The sequence below is a fragment of the Drosophila bipectinata genome, chromosome 2R (genome assembly GCF_030179905.1).
Source record: "Drosophila bipectinata strain 14024-0381.07 chromosome 2R, DbipHiC1v2, whole genome shotgun sequence".
Classification (NCBI taxonomy): domain Eukaryota; kingdom Metazoa; phylum Arthropoda; class Insecta; order Diptera; family Drosophilidae; genus Drosophila; species Drosophila bipectinata.
Window position 1 is genome coordinate 19,508,631 of NC_091737.1, and position 15,695 is coordinate 19,524,325.

Here is a 15,695-nt window from a genome sequence, read left to right on the forward strand (position 1 = left end):
TTATTTATAATCAGCTTCTTCAAAAAAATCTGAATCTGAAAACCTTTATCGTCTCCAGCATGCAAATGCAAAAAATATGCAAATTTTTTTGAATTTTGTTACCAACCGCGGGGCGTTTAAAAGAAAGCTGGGCGAAATCGATTAAAGTTAGCCACCGAAAAACATCGATAACATTTATTTGTTGGTGTAGGGGGGGCATTCAAACCATGTTTCAGATTGTATATCTAACCATTTTTATAAGCCGATTTTAAAAAGCATCGCTGTGAGACATTCGTGGCCAACGTTATTTATTTTTATTATTATGACAGTAGGTGTGACACATTCAGAGACACCTTTCCTCAATTGATCTAAAAGATCTTACATGTATATACACTGCGCCCAAAAGTATACTTTACAAAAGTATATTCTTTTGGTCCTTAAAGTTTTCTTCGATAACTAAATAAATAATAAAATAATAATAAAATGATAATAAAAATTAAAATTTGTGGAAACCAAACAATTTTACAAGAAATAGAGTTGAAAATGAACGTTTTTTTATTTTATAGGTATCCCCACAAAAATTGGGGAAAAAATTTATGGGAAATGTTCTTTGTGAATCAATGAGGGTATTCCCCTAAAGACAGGACTTCCCCAAAAAAATTGTTAAGTAAAAACTAATTGGGAATTTAGTTTTTATATTTATTTGTGTTATAAAACAAATCACACAATGACAGACAGTACAAAAATTAGGCTTAATTGTTTCTAGACAGCTTTAATTTACTTGTACATGGTGGAATTTTCGAATGTGCCAGCGTGGCGGCGGTAAAAAATTAAATTATAATGATCGTCTAGTAGTTTAAATTAATACGAGCTCTACAGAAAGGGAAATACTCTCTTCTTGGTGACAGGGTCTAGTATACCGCATCGCGGTAGCTATCCGCAAATTGTCGAATGAGTCCGGGCAGCTCCGGTGCCCTGCAGAGGTACTTGTGGCCGTAACTATGGATGGCACTAAACCGATGAAACTCTACTGGGCCCCAGGCGCGGCTTCGGGTATCTAAGGCAGTTCGATATAGGCGGTACCCAAGCTGGAAAGGTACCACCACATCGTCCTCAGCGTGGATAATCATTATTGGCTGGCGGAACTCCTGAACATGCATATCCGACTCGAATCTTAGTTTGTTGTTGTACATGGGCCTGGAGATTGTAAAGTCAAACCACGGCAGGTTCTTAAACAGACGGGCAAATGGATGTAGAAGGATCTCATCGCGGACATTGGTGAAGGGGCTCTCAAGGATGACTCCACGGGGGCCCCGTTCTTGCAGGTGAGCCAGCTTAGCGCACAGATGCGTTGCCACGCCGGTGCCCAAAGAGTGGCCCCACACGAAGATAGGATTAGAGGTGATATTGGCTATGTACTCAAATACCATCAGAGCATCTCTTACTACTCCCTCTTCCGTTGGCGGTACGGGATCGGAGTCTCCAAAGCCTCTGTAGTCAAAGGTAAATACATGATAATTTAAGTTGCGCAGGAGTTTGTAAACCTCCGAACGATGGCCACTTCCCCGCGAGGCCGTATTACCATGAAGGTATAATACTATAGTGCCACCCGGCATTCGCAGCAAACGCTCGTAGAAAAGCTGCTGATTCTCTGGAAGAACTGCAGGAAATTCTGACCGAATTGCCGTAGCCAGTTCCCTCAGCTGCCGATCGCTTTCTGGGGAGGGCTCATCGGGCGCCACATCCTGCTCTACTTCCTCCTCAACACGCAGTTCGCGTCTGAACCGACGCACTGCGTGGCGGGGCAAAACATGCCATACCCCAAGTTGAACACCATCCTTGTCCGTTTCGTGATCCTTTACGGTGATGTAGAAATTCCGCGTGGCATATAGACCGAGGCTTTCAGGTCTTGTAAGATCCAGACCCTTGGGGTACTTGACTGGAATAAAGATTGTTTTCTATAAAGAGTAGTAGAACTTACTAAATTCTACTTACTGAATGGAAGGAAGAGGATGCCGCGCTGCATCGTTACCGAGTAACGAAAGATCAGGGGCAACAGCACGAAGATCAAAAAGAAGATGACAAGGCATGCTTGCAGAGATCGTAGTCCCACCCTGTGGAGAAGGATGAGCGGTGAGAGAGGTCGATTGGGTTGCAAGGTCGTTACTGCTATGATTATGACAAAAACCAAAATGAAGAGAGATGAGCCAGCGAGTGAATTATGGTAAAGTGATTTATTTACAATCTGGGAGCAAGAAAAGCAGAAACGGAAACGGAACAGAGCCGGCGTATGCTCGCGGATGGAGTCGATGTCACGAACTAAAAGAATTTTAAGGCTTCTGAGAGGATGAAAGTTCTAAAAACGGAAGTTGAACAAGCGCACAACATCGAGATTCGAGCATGGAGATACTTACAGACCAGTTAGCCAACTAAGGACGATCGTTCCGGGAATGACTGTGGCAAAGAAAACGGATCTTAGACAACTATGGAGCTCGTACATTTTGTAATCGTGTTTAGTTTACTTCCGTTTAGCGATAATCGGGGTTTTTTTTTCTAAAGCGAATTAACACTGATTTTGATCAAATTTGTGCGATATATCTCTTATTTTTTGTGCAGAGCTTTCGCGGGGGAGAGACAAAGCAAAGTTCTTTGTTATTAGTAAGTTAAATTTGTTGTTTTAGGGGATTCCCTAGACCTGGGACGCATGCAAAACCGAACACCGGACTTAAGAACTGTTCCTCCACAGAGAGCGACCTTTGCACTAGACCAGGGTTATATGCTGACACGGCGGTTGAGTGAGTGAATGGTTGGATGATTGGGTGACTAAACAACACATATTCAGAAACAATGATTAGGGCGTAGGGTGGCTCGATTATAATCGAGGTTAATAAGAGTATTTAAAAATTACTGAAATATACAACAATAAAAGTAGGTAGTAGTACTAAAGTAGGTAGTACTTTTTAGTCAGTAGGTAGTAATGAATTAACGTTGAAATATTTTAAGAATTTCACTCGAACCACCCAAATGCACAAAGATATTGTATTCGATATCCAATTGATGTTGTAGGGGTATCAAAGATACATAAGCACTACTCGAGCATGACAAATACACCACTGATATCATTAAAACAGGAATTAACCTTCTAAAATTTTAAGTTTTCCTCACGGGTTTTTTGTGGCAGTAGCAGTTCTAGGATGTTAATGAATTTTATGATTTTTAAGAGATTAGCTGGTAGACGTTTAGAGGGGTCTATTTAAATAAACATAAAAATTTGGGTAGTGGTCAGAAGCAGAGGTCAAAAGCAAGCTGCGGAAGCTGATTCGGGTCGGGTCGGTCCAACGGGGTCGGGGTACAAATAAGGGGAAAAGCTAAAACACAGGAATTTCCGGTTGTAATACACATTTTCACACACCTCTTGAGTTGTCGCCGACGCGTGAAGAGCATAACTGCAAGAGCTGCAAAAGATCATAAGGATCGTTAGTAATTCAGACATGCCGGCTTCTTAAGTAAGTGCACAGTGCCCACCACGGAGCAGGCGATAGATACATAGATGGCGAGGAGGAGACACAAATTGCGCCCACCTGCCAGTGTAAATCCGTAGTTTTCCATTGTTATTCTTTTGAAAGCGACTGAATAAAAGCGTTGCGCCTCTAGGCGCAATGATCGCCTGCTCCGTTGCCGGCTTCTGCTCTTAAGGCCAATTAACGCCTAAATTGCCAATTACTTGAACTGTCCGGTGAAATGCAGTCGGGGAAGCAATCTAATCCATCGTCACAGCGCTCTGTTGGGGCGGAAAAAAAGAAATCTTTGAAACGTAAGCTTATTTAGTGGGTGTGGCAGAGGGAGAATTGCGTGATCCTATAAATTGCAGGTCGCAACAAATGAAATCTTTCAAGTAAACACAAAATCGCATGTTTAGTTAATTTCACTCATCACTCGCCTTAATGCCATTTAACCCCTGCCATCTCTTAATTTATGTTTTTGTTTATTTATTCTTTATGTAATTTGTGTTTGAAGAGGATGACAGGACCAAAGCGTTTTACTTGAGTGACTCACCAAACACTTGCCAGCAACAGTCAGCAATATTTCCTCCACCTGTTTGGGCAACAAAACCCCTCAACTTTTTCCCAAAACCCCACTTGTCCTCTTTTTATGAGCAATCAATGCGGATTTCTATTGAATTTGGAATTTTAATACTTTCTGTGTTAACAGCTGTCAGTGTTGTTGACTATCGATAACAATCGGAACCAATAATACACTTGCTATAGAAACCGCCTGTTATCGGTATCGTATGAGGTATCGCACACAAATTAGTTTTTTCACATTGGCGAAGCGGTGCAGCAACAAAAATTGCAATTTAGGAGCAAAATAGAAAATATAAGTATCGGTTCTAGATCGGAGGGCCGCGAGCGGACAGCAGCTTGGAGCGATGAGGAGCGCGGAGGAAATCCGGGCGGAGTACCCACTGCATTGGCACATCTGGCACGGTGAGCTGGAGCAGCTGCAGGCGGCCATCGACCAGGTGAGAGTGGAGGGTGGGTGGGGGTGGGGTGTGGCCCTGCGAAATGGTGCTAATTGAATTAGCGCAGGTTGCGAGGCACGGATGAGGCGATAATACAACCAAAACAAGCTAATAATTCGTCATATTTCAGAATGAGAACGATAAGGAAAAAATCGATCCCCGCGGGCGAACTCCCTTGATGCTGGCCGTCCGAGTAGCAAATTTAGCCTGTGTTAAGTGCCTGTTGACGGCCAAATGCAACGCCACCTACGAGCACGAAGGCTGGTCCAGTAAGTAAACCCCTAACGTACATTGAGACCAACTAAAGCTTTTATACCATTCTTAGTTGTCCAGGAGGCTGTTTGCACGGGTGATGTAGATATTCTTACGGCCATCATCGAGGTTAGAGATCTCCAGCGCCATGTTCAGCGAGTCACGCATGTTCCCAAACTGCTGCAGCACCTGCTGGATGCCCCTGATTTTTATATTGAGATGAAATGGGAGTTTACCTCCTGGGTGCCTCTAATGTCGCGTCTGTGTCCCAGCGACACCTACAAGGTTTACAAGAGAGGAGCCAACGTTAGGATAGACACCACACTCCTGGGCTTTGACAACAATACCTGGCAGCGTGGCAACCGTTCATATATTTTTAAGGGGGCTAGTAAGGCGGAATACAAATTCTTCAACCCTTGTTTATCAGATTGCTAATCTTTCAGAGGAAACTGCCACCATGATTGAAATCGACCACGACACGCACGAAGTGATGGTGGAACAAATGAGCAGCGATATTGGTGACATTGTCGCCATTCCACCTGCCATTGGAACAGTGAGGGCTCGACTGAATGCTCCAGTGATCACCAACAATATTGAGATGGACAAGATCAGCTTTGAGCGGAACAAGAGCGGTATTTGGGGATGGCGTAGCGAGAAATCGGAGGTGATCAATGGTTACAACTGCAAGGTATATGGAGCCAGCAATGTGGAGTTTGTAACCAAGACTAGGATGGATCACCTAAGCGAGGAGCAGATCAAGGTAAGGCGTATACAGTGATTTGGCCAATAATAATATAAAATGTATTTTTAGAACAAGACGGCGAGGACACCCCTGCATAGTCTACTAGGAATAGCTGATGAGGATTATATACCTCCCGCCGATGCTACCGCTGCCCTTAAAGATCGCGTGGGTTACAGAATTTGTTATCAATGGATTAGTCCTGTATCACGAATTTAATTACAATTATAGACACCGTCGCCTCGATTGGAAGATGGTTCCCCAACCGGAACTGAAAACGGCGGCAGCTCCACTCCCTCAGGAACTCAAAACAACTCCAACTCTGCCTGCGCTTCCGGTACAAGTACTCCCAAATCTTCCGTTACCCCCGAGGAGTATTTCACTCCGGAGGTGGATCTCCAGGGACGCGATGTGGGCGGTCCCAAAAATCTGAGCACAAAGGTTCAGCGGTTCAAGGCCAATCTTTGGTTAGCCGAAGAGCATCCGATACGGCTCCAGGAGCAGGTTCTGCCCATCCTGGACCTCATGTCCACCATGGCTAGTCCTCATGTTTCCAAACTACGGGACTTCATTACTATGCAGCTTCCGGCTGGGTTCCCAGTAAAGGTGGAAATCCCGCTCTTCCACGTCCTCAACGCCTGCATTACATTTGGCAATGTTTTTGCCCTTACCACTCCCGTGGAGCACGTAGCAACTTTGCAAGAACCTGACCGGGTAACGTGTTTGGTGGACGATCGATGTTTTGACATTCCGGTTAGCTACACGAATCGGGGAACCGATTACCGACGACAAATCCCACTTGACGAGGACGACATGCTTCAGTACGCTATTGAACAGAGTTTGGTAGAGCCCAGAGGAGGTGGCGGCGCCAGTGGCGTGGACGCCCGTGATGACGATAAAGTGGACATCTGGGAGGTGCTGAGAGGCCAGAACGTCGTGGGATCGGATCTTCTGCCAGAAGATGATGAGCAACTGCAGCGGTAAGTGACGGGGACTGTGATTGATTTTAAAATGTACTTTGGATCGTTTCTTAAAATGTAACTCCATTGCCACTGCTAGTCCCCGCTGCTTTTCCTCCCACAACTACCTCTCTCCACATCGCCAGCAATACGGGCGTTATTCCCCTTCTCCCAAGCACCATCCCCAATCCTTTCCCCACAACCAGCTTCAGCTGGAGCCAGAAACACGTGGACGTTCCGCTTCGGCTGGGGCGCAGTTCAAAAACGACATGAGCTACATGAAAAAGATCTTCAAGTAGCATAGTCCCAATGTTTCCTATTTGCTTGTAATGCTAGTTTTCACCCAAGCTTTGTGTGTTTTGTGCTTTTTCCTTAAATCGTTTCAGAGTACTTCAGGAGTCGTTAATGGGCGTTCATGGGAATCCCCAAAGTGGTTCTCCAGCCTCCGAGGACGACGACGATGGTGGCTTCCGGTATATGGACCCCGATTTGGCCATGGCCATGAGACTGTCACAGCAGGACCAAAGGAAATACGAGTTGGAGCGGCAACAGGAACAGGAAATGATTGATCAAGCGCTTAAGCTGAGCCTGCAGGAGCACTAATGTCCTACCGGAAATTCCAAATTAAAGTTCTACTTCTAATTTCGAGTGTATACAATCGGACTAATTTGTATAAATATTACGAGTACTTTAAGTTAACTTTTGTATCCTGGCAAATGTATTGAATTGTGATACAAGCGCAAGATTTTCCCATCTTTATATAAAGTGTATCCAAAGCAGCCCTCAAGTAGCAGTGTAGCTTTTGCAAGTGCATCTAGTTTGTGGTGGACACCACTCTAATTTTAGTGTCGTGTGGTGACGGCAGCACATGTCGCATATCTGCCGAAAACATTCTTTGGCGTCAAGGTCGTTAATCGCACGTGTATGTGTCTTTAATCCTGTACCGACTTATAAGCATTCCATAAAAATTATACTTATAAATATACAAGATAAGCGTGGTCTAAACTAGATTGTGGACGTCTATATTGTCAATGTTCAGCGTTCGACTGAGAACAGGGACGGGGCTCATTGCAGGAATAGGCGTTTGGACGCTTCTCCGACAAATCCTTAAAATTCTCTACCCCGGAATTTATTGTTTTCTAAAGCTTATATCCTTATATAGTTTTTTTCATTTTCGAATTTTTTCCAAGGGGTTCCCCTACAATTTTGTGGGTTTTCCCAATTTCCACACTTCTGCTCCTTCTGATGGCCATAGCTCTGCCAATTCGTATCCGATCAGGAAATAAAGTACCATTTAGTAATCAGCGAACCCAAGTGCGACTTTCCTCATTCAAAACATTGCTTAAATATAGTTTTCAAATTTTTCGAATTTTTTCCAAGGGGTTCCCCTACAATTTTGTGGGTTTTCCCAATTTCCACACTTTTGCTCCTTCTGATGGCCATAGCTCTGCAAATTCGTATCCGATCAGGAAATAAAGTACCATTTAGTAATCAGCGAACCCAAAAGCGACTTTCCTCATTCAAAACATTGCTTAAATATAGTTTTCAAATTTTTCGAATTTTTTCCAAGGGGTTCCCCTACAATTTTGTGGGTTTTCCAAATGTATACACTTTTGCTCCTTCTGATGGCCACAGCTCTGCCAATTCGTATCCGATCAGGAAATAAAGTAGCATTTAGTAATCAGCGAACCCAAAAGCGACATTCCTCATTCAAAACATTGCTTAAATATAGTTTTCAAATTTTTCGAATTTTTTCCAAGGGGTTCCCCTACAATTTTGTGTGTTTTCCCAATTTCCACACTTTTGCTCCTTCTGATGGCCATAGCTCTGCCAATCTTCATCCGATCGGGAAATAAAGTACCATTTAGTAATCAGCGAACCCAAGTGCGACTTTCCTCATTCAAAACATTGCTTAAATATAGTTTTCAAATTTTTCGAATTTTTTCCAAGGGGTTCCCCTACAATTTTGTGGGTTTTCCAAATGTATACACTTTTGCTCCTTCTGATGGCCATAGCTCTGCCAATCTTCATCCGATCGGGAAATAAAGTACCATTTAGTAATCAGCGAACCCAAAAGCGACTTTCCTCATTGAAAACATTGCTTAAATATAGTTTTCAAATTTTTCGAATTTTTTCCAAGGGGTTCCCCTACAATTTTGTGTGTTTTCCCAATTTCCACACTTTTGCTCCTTCTGATGGCCATAGCTCTGCCAATCTTCATCCGATCGGGAAATAAAGTACCATTTAGTAATCAGCGAACCCAAGTGCGACTTTCCTCATTCAAAACATTGCTTAAATATAGTTTTCAAATTTTTCGAATTTTTTCCAAGGGGTTCCCCTACAATTTTGTGTGTTTTCCCAATTTCCACACTTTTGCTCCTTCTGATGGCCATAGCTCTGCCAATTCGTATCCGATCAGGAAATAAAGTAGCATTTAGTAATCAGCGAACCCAAAAGCGACTTTCCTCATTCAAAACACTGCTTAAATATAGCTTTCAAATTTTTCGAATTTTTTCCAAGGGGTTCGCCTACAATTTTGTGGGTTTTCAAAATTTATACACTTTAGCTCATTCTGATGGCCATAGCTCTGCCAATTCGTATCCGATCAGGAAATAAAGTACCATTTAGTAATCAGCGAACCCAAAAGCGACTTTCCTCATTCAGAACATTTCTTAAACACAGTTTTCAAATTTTTCCAAGGGGTGCCCCCCTGGGTTTTCCCCTTTGGATAGCCATTGGTGGGTTCTCCCTTTGGTTGGCCATGTCTCTGCCAATTTATATCCAAACATGAAACAGCGTACCACCTTGTGTGCAGTGCTTCAAGTCCCACATTCCCCTCCCAACAGAACTATCATAATTACTATTTTTTTTCCATAAAATGTATAGACATATAAATAAATAAATAAACGATTTTACATTTACCAATAACATTTATTATTTACAGCTGAAGTCGCTACTCTTGCAGACCGCTTTCAAATGACAAAATGCATTAGATTTCGAAAAGTTTGTGATTTGGCGGTGCTGAGTTTTTTGTGAGAGCAGTCTAACAATAATGATACATTACACAATAAAAAAGGCATCGTTGATTTGCACTACACAAATATTATTGTATTTTATCGTAATATTAGTAAAATCACAGTGAAATATTACTGCACGCCGTAGAGTTAAAAATGTAGTTCTGTGCCTCCAGAATGTGCATTTCAGTTATACAAATAGCAACTAACAAGATGATATACCCGCTATATCTGATCGCGCGCAGGAAGTCCCACAGTTTGTCGCAGAATATGCTCAGGAGTACACAGTGGAGCAACGCGTGAACGTTGACGATGCGCCACATCCAGGCCACGCAGAAAAACCAGCTGGACTTGAAGACGTAGTCCTGGCAGTGCGATTGCCCTGTGCTAACATCTTCGCGCTCCAACATGTTTTGGTAGACGGCAATGTAGCGATTCCACGCCGTCGAGCTGAGCAGCAGTTGTCCCGTGAAGCTGATCACGTTCTTTGCTACTTTGCGTGTGGTGGCCTTCATCTTAGGGATCATCGTTGGCTCCGGAACCTTGGAGTCGCTCATCGGGATAATAGAGTAGCCTCTTCTGGGGGGATTGTTCTTAAGGTAAAAAAATATACCAAGCAGCAGGGCTATGCACCCCAGTCCGTCGCACAAGCCGTCTACATAGTATCCCGATGTACCGATCTCGGAGCGTTCACCGCGGATGTGCTTCCGGACACGAGCCACATGTCCATCTAAGTCATCCAGGAAGGTGCGTATCTGGAACAGGAGCACTCCCAGTCTGCGGTAGCCGAGACTATCCGAGGCCACCAATTTTCCCGCCAGACAAGCCACGCCCACGTGAAAGAACGATATCATGTTGGGTGTGATGAAGGTGGAGCGCGAAAACCCGATCACATTGTCGAATATCGTGGCCAGTGGAGCGAAGAGATAGTGATTGGTGTGGTCCAAAAGAATTGCTTTGACCGTGACATGACAGAGGGGATTAATATCACAGGATATCCAGGTGTGATCCTCGTAGGACGGCTGCTTCTCGGCGGTGGGTAGTTTCGTGCTGCTGCCAGATTCCGACGTCGACTGGGAGCTTACGGAGCTTGTAGAGACATTGGTGTGGTAGTTTCGTTCGATAATATAATTATGGATTCGCAGATAGAGTTCCACGTCCATAAAAATGTAGAATATGATCAGCAGGAACAGCAGCGTTAGCAGGATCTTGCTGATCTGTGAACTGGGTCCAATCATGTTTGATACTTTGAGGTAGCGTTTAACTCTAAATTCTTAACGAAGCGATTTCACGAAACAACTGAAATGACGAAAGAGTGGAATCGTATTAGAATATTTGTTTATGTTCAACGCCCCACCAGTCCAGCAAGTGACTCAATTTTCCCATACATACTATACTATCAGGCCACCCCCGACTATCCTAGTGCTATCTGCAGGTATTTACGGAAGCTTTTAGCATGCCCCTCAGAATTAAACTTGCTATTAGTAACCTTTTAACTGCCAATGACGATTAACAGGCTTCTATAGATAGTGTGGTGGTGTGGAGCACGCACCGAATAAATCACACACCTATGTATATCTGTATATACACCTGCGTTGGTATTGAGTATATGTATGTATGTGATTGATAACTGAGCATATGCTGGTATTATTAACAAATTAAAAGAGTCACAATGACCAATTGGACTCGATATGGGGGCAATTGGGGTTTACGAGCTGCACTCACCGCCTTGCTGAATCATTACGAATATACTGTATCAAAACATTGTCAACATTCTGTTTATAACTATTGGATTATAAATATATTGTTCGCGCGCTGTGTGGGGTATTCAATATTTCGCAAAACTCTTCTTATATATACATATAGTTAACAACAACACATATATATTTATAATTGGTACACATAGGAGATGGTAAATATTTATAGTTTCTATTTTTTCGTAATTTCGTAAATTTTAACTTTGCCGAACAGTGTGGCCGTGCGTGCGCTGGAGTTAAAATACCTCTTATCGATTCGCAGAAGTAACACGCAATCGATGGTTGCACTTTTGAAGTTTCAAAATATCCCAAGAATTTTATTTATATCATATTTAATTATTCTTATATTCTTAAGGTATTTGTCTTTTTAAAAGACATTTAAGAACCTGTCACTAGATTCTTAAAAAGCCAGTGGTCAGTCATATAAGTTATCGAAATCTCTGTCTATGTTTAGTGTCATCGCTAATATAGTTGTTTAAGAACAATTTGATTTAAATTATTATAATACATTTATTATATTTATAAGAACATGATCAGACACGCGTTGAGAACAGTTGCTCTGCAGAGCCGCAGTCTGATCCGGCCAAGTATTTCAGAGGTCCGCCAGCTTCACTCATTTCCCGCAAAATTCAGCAAAGCTTACGACCACGATGGAAAAACAAAAGTTTCCATTTTCAATACGGAAACCGACCTGGGTCTAATGATAACAGGATACAGCCAATATGGATTCAGGCTTAACAACGACATGGTCCTAATTGGTCCAATAAGCGTATTTCCCAGGTAGGTGCCCCTACCTGAAAAATATGGCCTACTTATGTAAACACAAGCATGCAGTGTAATGCATTGATACAAAATATTTATCCTTTAGGTCTGTCCTATCGTGGAATGTGAACAGTTTCGAGGACATCAACGAGGAGAGTCTCAGCTTGTTTCCTACTCTAGAGCCAAAAATAGACGTGCTGATCATTGGTATTGGAGACCAAAGTCCTCCACCATCTCTTTCCAAAAGGATCGTGGAATTTATGAAGAAATATAAGATAAACGTTGAAGTTCTTCGCACCGAGCAGGTAGAGATTCCCTGACTTAATTTTCAATTACCGCCAGCTTAACACGAACTAATTTTCAGGCTTGTGCAACATTCAACTTTCTTAACGCGGAGAACCGTATGGTGGCGTGCGCGTTGATTCCTCCACTCCACGTCTCCTACAACGAGAACGACATACTCCAAGCAAAGTTGAAAAAGAAAGAGCTTTATGAAACGGACTAAGTGGAACTTATGCTTGTCTTGCTGGCGCTGTGACCTGTTTAGGAGTTAAACAAATTGTAAATTCAGATTTTTTTATTCAGAGATACGTATTTTAAAATGTATAAAAGCTAGGCAATCTCGCAGTTGAACTGCACTCTTTTTTTTCCATCTTCGTTTCCAATTCTATTTCGATTTCAGTCGGCGGTAGCGCCAGGATAGCGCTCAAGAAGCATGGCAACGCCTTGGCCGCCAGCCGCACAGGCAGCAACCACACCCAATTTGCCATCCTCCCGAACCAGGCGGTTGGCTGTGTGCATGCACAGACGAACACCAGTGGCGGCGAAGGGGTGGCCGATCGACAGCGAGCCTCCCCAGTTGTTCCACTTGGACAGATCGGGGCTGCCTACTTTTTCGTTCAGGCCCATGTAGGTCTTGCAGAACCAGTCGGAGTCCAGAGCCTTCAAGTTGGCCACGATTTGACCAGCGAAAGCCTCGTGGATCTCCCATGAATCGATGTCCTTAAGTGTGAGTCCGGCCTTCTTGAGAAGCTTCGGAATTCCGTAAGCAGGTCCTAATAAAAGCTGGTTGACTGGATCCTGGGAAACATAGAGGAAGTCGCGCAGATAAGCCTTCGGCTTAAGGCCCAGCTGCTTAGCTTTCTCTTCCGTCATGATTAAGCAAGCAGAAGCACCGTCTGTGAGGAAAGAGGCATTGGCCGCAGTCACGGTTCCATAGGGCTTTACAAAGGCAGGCCTTAGCTTGGCCAGGCTCTCGGGGCTCGAGACTCGAATACCATTGTCCTTGTCAACCACTTGATCCACTCCAGACACTTTGAACGGCACCAGATCTGTAAAGTAGCCCTTTTGTTGGGCTTCCTTGGCGAGAGTGTGGGACCTAAGGGCATACTCATCCTGTTCGGCACGAGACACATTAAAAGCAGAGGCCAGACGATCCGCAGAATGTCCCATTGTCTCTCCGGAGGAGAATTCAGCTACGGCAGGGAGCTCGGGAGCCAGGAATCCTGGTCTGAATGTTGACAGCAGGGACAGACGTTGTCCAAGGGTCTTGGCCTTGTTAGCTTTAAGCATAAGGGATCGCATCTTTCGTGAATGACGGATGGGAACATCGGACATGAACTCTACACCTCCAGCCACTATCACGTCGTATGTGTTGGTGGCAATCAGTCCCATGCCGGTTGTTATCGCCTAGGAATGTATTAGTTTTTTAGTTATGGCGCAAAATAGGAATTTGGGTTTAAATTACCGCGTTGGAACTGATGCAGGCCATTGTGACGGTGTGAGCGGGTGTCTTGTCACTAAAACCAGCCGCCAGAGCAGCCTCGCGGGCTATGTTGGAGGTTTTCACCTCTTGGATAACTGTGCCGTACACAATATAGTCAATGAGTTCTTTATCCAGACGATTCTTTTGCAACAAAGACCTATTTGTAGAAAGTTAACTTTAAAAAATCAAAATATTTTAAAATTCAGCAAACAAAAACCTACAAAAGCGAGTGCCTGGCCAGCTCATGGGGCATCAGCTTGGAATATGTTGTCCCGGAGGTGAGAAAAGGTGTACGAACACCATCTACCAAAACTATATTCTGGCTGTTTCTCTGCTGCTTGGGCTGTGGAGCAGCCACGGCGGCTGACAAAGATCGGCATTGAACTGAAAAACAGTTAAAATCAAAACATATTTGTACAAAATTTTATTTTTAAGTGTGATGTACTTCGTATCAGGTCCCCCCTATCTCTTGTTCGCAAACCTTCGCAGACGTCACTGCGAATTTCGAGTTTGGACTTTGGCCCTTGAGATTCAATCGGCTGCTGATGCCACAACATTTATGAAGGCAAAGTCCAACCGGCATACCGTTATTCAGGCTTAAACTATTATTTAAAAAAAGAAGAAAAACTCACCATTTCTGGATACGTTCAACAGGTTAAAGGCATTTCCTTTGCCGCAAACATTTCGGAGGCTCATTTTGCGAAAGTTTTGTGGTTTCTCGGAGCTTGTTGCGTTTGATTGCAGCTGTTGTGGGTGATAGTGAGGAGTGCCGGATCGCGGTTTGCTATCGATAATTAAGCATGGCGGCCTATCGCAAAGCTTTCATACAACTTTTGAAAGCCGAGGATGGAATACTCTCCCAAAGAAGGCTTTCTATACAAATCGGTAAATATAAGAAAAAAATGGTTGTCAAAAGTAAGAACCATCGGAGTACCAACGTCTATGCGAAAGGATCATTCAAGCTATGCAAGAGATTTCTCCAATATCCTTGAACCATGCTGGGCCTGATTATCCTATTAAATGTTCTGTTTACGATGCCCGTACGTCCGTCTATTTGTCACTTTGTAAATGAGCCGCTACCCTTTCCCATAATGAAGGGTAATTAACCTTGTCCTTGAACTGCAGTGTAAATAATTGGTGCAGCAGTTAAAGAATCAGTGTATGCAAATGGGCGCAGATACCTGAAAAGAGATGGCAATTGGCAAATATAAATATATATAGAATTAAGATACATTGAAGCCTAAATAAAAACATTCAGATCTGAAAAACAAAAAGTTTATTATAATATTCAAATTCTACGGCTTGTGAGTGGGTGATTTTATTACCATCTGACGAAAAAAGGCTCAAGGACACTACATCCCTAAAATGGTTAAAGAAAGGGTATGCAAAGTAGGCCAGCGGCGTGTGCATCCTAAATGACGATCGTTAAAGGATAACAATGGAAGAAAACAAAGAATAGATGTAGACTTATTGGTGATCAAGGACATTGGTGAAACCTTTCTATTTTAGAATGTCGAAATCCTGTACATGTGTTTTCAGTTCTTAAAGTAGTGTTCTATTTCGCAGGTCGCTGCATTTATGCAGTTCATATTATAATATCTAAAAAAAAAATCTATAAACTACATAATATGTAAATTTTAAGTTTAAAATCTTTAAATCAAATAGTTAAAACTAGAAACTGAGATAAGAAATGTTAAATTTAGATGAAATAGATGTATGATTAAAGTTTTTTTTTATAGGTTGTGTTTTGGCGCCAAACGCTTAGTTTCATAAAATGGCGGTGTGTGTTGGCAGCTAAGCTTCTTTGCTCAAATTTCAAACTTGTTTGTGAATTTTTCTCGTAATTTATGTTTCTAAATCGAGTATTAGTTTCTACAAAAACATTTTATATGTTGTGCTTAATCACTGACCTTTTCTCTCAGTTACAAATAGGGCGTGCTTTTATG

At 42.9% G+C, this 15,695-nt stretch overlaps 5 protein-coding genes across 6 annotated transcripts; 2 read left to right on the forward strand and 3 right to left on the reverse strand.

Moving 5' to 3' along the window:
• Positions 1-731: 731 nt before the first annotated feature.
• LOC108120929 (lysophosphatidylserine lipase ABHD12-like) lies at positions 732-4,209 on the reverse strand. Of its 2 annotated transcripts, XM_017234793.3 has the most exons (6): positions 4,036-4,209; positions 3,704-3,760; positions 3,392-3,434; positions 2,394-2,597; positions 1,975-2,093; positions 732-1,918 (listed from the first exon to the last, which is right to left on the reverse strand). In XM_017234793.3, the coding sequence occupies exons 4-6, from the start codon at positions 2,477-2,479 to the stop codon at positions 891-893; spliced, it is 1,233 nt and encodes a 410-aa protein (XP_017090282.2). In that variant the 5' UTR covers positions 2,480-2,597; positions 3,392-3,434; positions 3,704-3,760; positions 4,036-4,209; the 3' UTR covers positions 732-890. The 2 variants fall into 2 exon arrangements, with proteins under 2 accessions (XP_017090282.2, XP_017090283.2); XM_017234794.3 differs by lacking the exon at positions 2,394-2,597 and having other exon boundaries at positions 4,036-4,205.
• Positions 4,210-4,272: 63 nt separating this feature from the next.
• Positions 4,273-7,227, forward strand: LOC108120928 (ankyrin repeat domain-containing protein 13D). The gene is made up of 7 exons (XM_017234791.3): positions 4,273-4,501; positions 4,632-4,770; positions 4,827-5,141; positions 5,197-5,513; positions 5,565-5,660; positions 5,724-6,472; positions 6,838-7,227. The coding sequence occupies exons 1-7, from the start codon at positions 4,409-4,411 to the stop codon at positions 7,052-7,054; spliced, it is 1,926 nt and encodes a 641-aa protein (XP_017090280.2). The 5' UTR covers positions 4,273-4,408; the 3' UTR covers positions 7,055-7,227.
• A 2,134-nt stretch (positions 7,228-9,361) lies between these two features.
• Cpes (Ceramide phosphoethanolamine synthase) lies at positions 9,362-11,469 on the reverse strand. Its single transcript, XM_017234795.3, has 2 exons — positions 11,191-11,469; positions 9,362-10,764 (listed from the first exon to the last, which is right to left on the reverse strand). Exon 2 carries the CDS (start codon positions 10,701-10,703, stop codon positions 9,585-9,587), a length of 1,119 nt encoding a protein of 372 aa, XP_017090284.1. The 5' UTR covers positions 10,704-10,764; positions 11,191-11,469; the 3' UTR covers positions 9,362-9,584.
• A 192-nt stretch (positions 11,470-11,661) lies between these two features.
• On the forward strand, positions 11,662-12,617 carry LOC108120939 (NADH dehydrogenase [ubiquinone] 1 alpha subcomplex assembly factor 3). The gene is made up of 3 exons (XM_017234804.3): positions 11,662-12,002; positions 12,091-12,289; positions 12,349-12,617. Exons 1-3 carry the CDS (start codon positions 11,752-11,754, stop codon positions 12,487-12,489), a joined length of 591 nt encoding a protein of 196 aa, XP_017090293.2. The 5' UTR covers positions 11,662-11,751; the 3' UTR covers positions 12,490-12,617.
• Positions 12,544-14,539, reverse strand: Mtpbeta (mitochondrial trifunctional protein beta subunit). The gene is made up of 4 exons (XM_017234803.3): positions 14,382-14,539; positions 13,971-14,133; positions 13,732-13,906; positions 12,544-13,673 (listed from the first exon to the last, which is right to left on the reverse strand). The coding sequence occupies exons 1-4, from the start codon at positions 14,443-14,445 to the stop codon at positions 12,663-12,665; spliced, it is 1,413 nt and encodes a 470-aa protein (XP_017090292.2). The 5' UTR covers positions 14,446-14,539; the 3' UTR covers positions 12,544-12,662.
• Between the last annotated feature and the right edge of the window lie 1,156 nt (positions 14,540-15,695).